This window comes from Epargyreus clarus, unplaced genomic scaffold, assembly GCF_041222505.1.
Source record: "Epargyreus clarus isolate Ecla_fem2 unplaced genomic scaffold, WU_Ecla_fem_2.2 ptg000007l, whole genome shotgun sequence".
Lineage (NCBI taxonomy): Eukaryota > Metazoa > Arthropoda > Insecta > Lepidoptera > Hesperiidae > Epargyreus > Epargyreus clarus.
Window position 1 is genome coordinate 25067687 of NW_027332215.1, and position 6927 is coordinate 25074613.

Here is a 6927-nt window from a genome sequence, read left to right on the forward strand (position 1 = left end):
AAACTTTGATTTACTGAAGTTATATATTTTATAGACCGTAAATGGTGAATTTTTTCGCGAAATAGTAACACGTTTTAAAAAAGTTAACCAAACCTATCGAGTAGGGTGTCAAAATAAAGGAAATTAAGAGGAGATTACACATACATTATATAATATATCTTATATATAAAATTCTCGTGTTACTTACCGTACTCCTCCGAAACGGCTTCACCGATTTTCACCAAATTTTATATACATATTCAGTAGGTCTGAGAATCGGCCACTATCTATTTTTTTACACCTAAGTGATAAGGGTTGTTCATCCTTAACATTTTTTTATTTATATGGCAACACAACGTTTGCCGGGTCAGCTAGTACATATATACTCGTATATACACATCGAGATGACTGTCTTACTAAATGAGAGAGTTGAGATCAACGCAAAGGGAAACCGCTGAACTTAAGCGTGCTGGAATTTTACACATAGGTTCTTTATATAGCGTAAATGAACACTACGAGGATAAAATAAAATAGGATAATATTGTTTGAACATTTTTTGTTTTGAAGCAGACACCTACTATGAAACTTTGTATTTGGCTTTCTGGATAAAAATAATGAAATGCCTATTTCACTGCTTTTGGAAATTCTACTTCAGCCTTTTTGGTGCAGTCGGGTTTTTGATTTTTTAAATTAATTACTTGTTTTTTAATTATAAGTAAGGTAGCTAGGATCAGTTCAGAATCGAAAATTCATTGCGCTTTTAGGAGAAGATCGAGTTTAAGTTTAGTGTGCCTTTAGTTTTACATATCACTTTACACTTTACTTTATAAATCATATTAATTCACATTACGTTACGTTATGTGGGACCAAATTGTGATCTCTGTCTGGCTAAGGGTACCTGCTACTTGCAGTTTAGTACAAAAGAAAAATCAATGAAATTATTTCAATAAACTCTTGGCACTGGTGGTATAGTTTGGACCTGATCGTCTAAAGTTTTGTCGATGACTGGCCTGTAGGTAATCCTCACCTCGCCCGTCTTGATGTCCACCGTAGACAAGCTATGTTTTCGCCAATGTTCCTCTATGGGTTTCGCTTTCTACAAAAAGAAAAAAAAGGAACAATTGTCATATAATTATAATCTATGTAATTGGATATAAAGAAATATCAGACCCAAGTAAACGACCTATGTTTAAAAACAATATATCTATAAAGGCTCTTTCACGTTAAAGAATCTAGGTACAGCGTAGACGTTGCGATTACGCAACGCGTACCTCGCATTGTCGCGGTGTGTACAGTATTGGTTTGGTTATAACCTATAAGCTATCATCAACAAAATTGTTTCAGAGAAGTAAATACTAATGGTTTGTTTATGAATGAAAAAAATAAAAAAAGGATAAATACCTTATGGAATTCATCATGAAATTTGCAATCAGACGAAAATGATTACTTTATACAAATAACTCTAAACAATTCATTTTTTACTTTTCTATGCTAATTCCTTTAATTTATAAATTGTTGTAAATAATCAAAAAATAATCTTCTATAAAATAATTTAACAGTACACGGTGATTGGACATGAATATAATTTGTATTTACGCTGCGTTCGCGTCACGTATACGCAACGCCTACTCTGTTCATAGGTCCATCAACGAGCGAAATAGTCTTACTTTTCGCTTACGCACGTACCTGATCAGTCGTAGGCTTACTATAGTCCATTTCGTCGATCCTCTTCGGATGGTCATCTCTGAAGTGTGCTCCCCTGCTCTCGGTTCTGTTCACTGCGCATGAAACAACTTGCACAGCCGTTTGGAGCATGTTCTGTAGCTCTAAGGTTTCAATGAGATCAGAATTCCAGTTGAGTCTACGGTCCGATACACGGATTTGCTCAAACGCCTTGAACCATCTTGTGATTTCATCCTTAGCTAGAACAGATTTAATGGTCATTCGCTCAATTATCGATTTTCATATATTTATATATTGTACCTTATTATAGACATTGAATTCAACATAACTGTACATGGCGCAACGTAGGTACTTTGTGCCACGTAATTAGGTTGTTAAAGAATGGTTGTTACCTTCAGCCAAAAGTTTTGCTTCACGGAACACTCCACATTTATTCTGCATGGTGGTTCTCATGGCTAATCTGAGTTCGCACGTCGGCACGTTCCCGTTGGCGTGGCGGATCTTATCCAAGTTATCTATGCTGGCGTCACAGATGTTCTATATGCGTTAAAATACACAGATAAGACGCTGATTAGCAAGGTATATAATAAAATATGTAATCGCTTACTACCAACTCAGTACATAACACAAGTTGGCGCTATAGCCCAACGTTAGGGATTACTTCGTCTACGCCTAGCGCGGCGTTAGAATGCATGTTCTGTTTGGCCAAATCCTTCGTATAGTCTCAATTTGAATTTGACTCGATTTAAATGTGTCCTACAAAATAAATTATTTATTTGAATAATATAAACAACTTACGTCGTTTAAATCGGGCAATTTGTCTCCAGGTTTGCTGATCTTTCCGATGTTGATGCCAATAGATTTCCCAAAGACCACTACGTCAAGTATGGAGTTTGCACCGAGCCTGTTAGCACCATGGCAGTTGCTTACAGCCTCCCCAGCAGCATGAAAACCTGGTACCACACAATCGCATCCGCCGTAATGCGTAAGCACCTGAAAGTTGTTAGTTAAACTACAGACCTAGAAGTGTATTAGATATGCATATTTGTGCACTCTTTACACTCATAGCGGCACATTAAAATTCCTGTCGCGTCGTAGGTGCTATGAATACGAATACATAGAATGTATTCACTAACATCTCGACCCAGAACAGAAATCTAATTTTATTCTCTCTGGCCAGACATCGATTATTGACCCCGACTAGTAAACCGCCAGTGATACTCATGTACGTACCTCGCCTTTAAAATTTATTGGGATTCCACCCATTGTATAATGAACAGTCGGAATTATAGGCACGGGCTGGGTGTACACATCTGCTCCGGTGAATGTATAAGCAGTCTCCGAGATCCCAGGCAGACGATCTCTTATCACCTCCGGACTGAGATGATGCAGCTGCAAGTACATGTGGTCCTTTTTTGGTCCTACGCCTCTACCTGAAATAATATTTTATTATGGTCGACTTGCAATTAAGTTTTAAAATCCTTCTCGTGTTGAAAATATTTTTCAATATATTAGACGAAGAAGAAATAAATAGTACCTTGTCGAATTTCAGTAGCAATCGACCGAGATACGACATCACGACTGGCCAAGTCCTTGGCTTTCGGTGCATACTTTTCCATGAAGCGTTCTCCTTCACTGTTCACGAGGAAGCCACCTTCACCACGGCATCCCTCGGTCATCAGACAACCAGAACCGTACATCCCTGAAATTATACATCCACATATATATCATATATTGGCGAATTACATATATTCCAAATATGAAGGAATATTTTACGACTTGTAAAAGTATTTCTTCCCACTCAGTTATTCAATCAATTATTCAATCAATATAATTAATTATCCTTTTTTTATATAGGCAAGTAGTTGGATTTAACACCATTTTTTCCAACTGCGTGCTAGTTTGAAGCGAATAGTGATACTGAATTACTAGCGTTATTATTAGCATTATTTATATATAGTATTTTTTCAACTAAGTATTTTTTATTTTCTACTATAAATATGGATATTGAAGTATCTTCGATTGGCTTTAGTCTTATTTAGATTACTTTAAGATGTAGTACTTTAGTCTGTATAATGCGGTGAACAAAAGAGAGTTTCATTACCCGTTGGGTGGAATTGTATAAACTCCATGTCTTGCAGAGGGACATCAGCTCTCGAAGCCATCGCACAACCATCTCCAGTGCATGTGTGGGCAGCAGTACATGAGAAATACATTCTTGGATATCCTCCAGTTGCAATTATAGTATGATTTGCTTGAAACCTGCATCAATTATTAGAACAATTATTGCACTGTCTGGGTCATGATTTAAAATTATATAATTTGGATTCCAATATGAATATTTGCCGGCGATGCATTGTCGACTCCTCAGGTGTTGCAAATGTCCATAGGCGATGGTGACTGCTTTCCATTAAGTAGCCCGTCAGCCTTATCGTTAGGTTAAATATAAAAAAAAACCTGTTGCATGAGTGCGATGTACCTACTGGTAAGGCAAAGTGCCTTTGGCAAAGATAATCTTTTTGAAATGTTCATACCTGTGAAGGCTGCTGTCATCCATGTCAAGGGCGAGTGCCCCAACAACTGCACCTTCCTGACGCAGGATATCTAACACGAAGAACTCTGAGAATAACTCAATGTTCTTGAACTTGGTACTGTAGCCGTAGAGCGTGTGAAGCAGGGCGTGGCCAGTGCTGAATCAATGAGAAAAACATACTTTTATTATGTTTCTGTAAAATATTTGGTTAATAGAATACCAATTATCTGTTAATAAATAACAAACTTTTCGTCATAGAGTGCAATGAGCTTTCCGGTAAATCAAGCGATAAAGACGAGATATTTGAAAGACAGTGTTTTCAAAATTAATCAAAAAAATTCACAGTAATTACCGATCAGCAACGGCGCAGGTGCGCTTAGCGACCTCTTTGCCCTGATGGGTGGTGCCGCCACCGAAGGACCGTTGATAGATCTTGCCTTCTTTTGTTCTAGAAAACGGCATGCCCATATTTTCTAGTTCGTACACGCAGATTGGTGCTTCGCGTGTAAGGTACTGAATGGAATCCTGTAACAAAAACATCTTGGGCAATACTAATTACATTAGGAAGGAAACATCTATATCCTAAATAGCTATGAGTACATTTACCAAATTTTAAATCATTTATCTAAACTTCATGGTAAATGCATTAGATTGTGACATTTTGGGCTTTATTGTTTGTTGCTGTAATTCTTGTTCGATTTACATTGGTATTGTTTTTTCTATTTTTATTATTATAAATGAATTTAGGGAAATTTATCAACCATGTGTTTAAGATCTTACCTGATCTCCTAGCCAATCAGATCCTTTGACAGTGTCGTAGAAATGCCAACGCCAATCATCATCGTGCATACTACCTGTAAATAAGATTTTGTATACAATTCTGTGATCTTATCCTCCTGTGATTCTTATCCTCCTGGGAACTTTTTCTTTATGAGAGGGAAAACATCAAAAGCTACCCGAAGCCGTGGGAATGACACTGAGTTTTGTGGGATTTTTACCGCGCGAAAATCCCTCTAGTGGCCGTCCTCGGTGCTTGGTAGAGAACTCTGAGTATGTCCGACGGAATACAACCGGAGTTGTATTCCGTCGGGCTATACCCTGGGGTTAACAATATACGCTTCTCCCACACTGTCTGGTGTTTATGATTTTATGCGACCACGCTTACCGACGTCCTTCCCGGGGTCACTTGCTGGACGGTTCGTGCTACCAACCCCGGAACACCCCTTTTGGTCGCCTCTTACGACAGGCAGGGGATACCGTAGCCCTATTCTAGTCCCGGGATCTATGGGTGGGGTGATAGTGTGGGTTGGAGTCTATGGGTGGTGTACATCAGTTTTTGTCTGTAAATTCATATAAAATTCTAATATGGGATTTTTACACGGGTAGTTCATCATATTTGTAAGTAGTTTTAGCCACTGAAATCATACCAGTAAACTCTGAAAATTTTTCAACATTTTTTAATTCAGATATTACGCGTGTAATTTCCATATAAATAAAATAATGTCACAAATTACAAAATAAAGTAGTCGCGGGTCTTAAGAGATAAAGAAACAAACTCACCAATTGCAGCGTTCATACCACCTTGAGCAGCGATGGTATGCGAGCGAGTGGGGAACAACTTGGAGACCAGGGCGACGCTGAAGTGCTGCTCCGCGAGACTGATGCAGGCGCGGAGGCCGGCTCCTCCGGCGCCGATCACCAAGCAGTCGTGCGTGTGGTGGTGTACCACGTAGGAGGCTGGGCGTCGCCATTCTATAGGACATTGAACAAGGAGCTGGATGTTACAGGGTAGGCCTAAACTAATCTGGATTGACACAACGCTTTGAATTTCAGAACTTATGCAAGGTCAACGTAATATCCATAAAGGAATTTAATATTCTTATTTCTTCTGAAAATCTTACGAATACAATCATTTTAAGGGTAAATGAGGTTTCATGACTTAATTTGTACTTACCAAATGAAGCCAGTTTACTACATTTCGCAAATTGACCTATATATTTCTGAAACAAAAGATTCGTCTATGTTCAGAATGATAAGGTGAACTTTGTGTTTTTTACAAAAATATATTTCTATATTATGATATGTCTCAGTATAGTATGAATGACATTCTTATTATTTTATGATTACTTATTCGACATTGGAATAGCTATGTAGATAATTAAGTTTCTGTATATACCCATTTTAAAGAAACGTACCCGTGTAGGAAGCATTTCGAATAATTGATGTTGCAACAATTTTATAATTACGCTATTATAGCTTAGCGCCTTTGGGCTTTGATATTCCTATTTTCTTATTTTATATTTCCTATTTTCTTTTATATTTATTTGACAAGTGACAAGTGCTTAAAATTGGTAATCAGAATCTATGGAGACACGGTATGTTACCTCTTTTATTCGTGGTTTATGAAGTGAATTGTTGTGGTCTTTTTTTATAACATGTATATTTATTAAATTGTATCGAAAAACAATATTGGCCATAAACTGTTATCCTTTTCATTAAAAATATTGTATAATGATAGATATTCGGCTGTAACAAAAGATTTAATATGAAAATGAATATAAGGTTATATTCGTGTACAGTATAATATTCGAAACAATAAAACTAAATACTAATTAATTAATTGTGGTTTATTAAGCTTTTGTAGTTGTATTCTCTTTGAAGCTATTTTTGAATAGTTTTGATAAAATACGTACCTACATGTTATCAGTTATTTATGTTTAGGTATCCTAAGA

The 6927-nt window shown here is 37.0% G+C and overlaps 1 protein-coding gene across 1 annotated transcript; it reads right to left on the reverse strand.

Annotated features, from left to right (window-relative positions):
* Window positions 1-798: 798 nt before the first annotated feature.
* Window positions 799-6571, reverse strand: LOC140743729 (succinate dehydrogenase [ubiquinone] flavoprotein subunit, mitochondrial). The gene is made up of 13 exons (XM_073075246.1): window positions 6391-6571; window positions 6150-6195; window positions 5756-5947; window positions 4976-5049; window positions 4548-4720; window positions 4197-4352; window positions 3767-3924; window positions 3200-3364; window positions 2896-3095; window positions 2461-2655; window positions 2055-2199; window positions 1666-1901; window positions 799-1075 (listed from the first exon to the last, which is right to left on the reverse strand). Exons 1-13 carry the CDS (start codon window positions 6403-6405, stop codon window positions 923-925), a joined length of 1908 nt encoding a protein of 635 aa, XP_072931347.1. The 5' UTR covers window positions 6406-6571; the 3' UTR covers window positions 799-922.
* Window positions 6572-6927: the final 356 nt, after the last annotated feature.

What these genes read in the sequence shown, in the direction of transcription:
- LOC140743729 (XM_073075246.1), bottom strand. An exon ending in AATTGCCCGATTTAAACGAC is followed by an intron (nt 2,200 to 2,460) that starts GTAAGTTGTTTA and finishes TAACGCATATAG; the next exon opens with AACATCTGTGACGCCAGCAT. An exon ending in AGCAAAACTTTTGGCTGAAG is followed by an intron (nt 1,902 to 2,054) that starts GTAACAACCATT and finishes AATCTGTTCTAG; the next exon opens with CTAAGGATGAAATCACAAGA.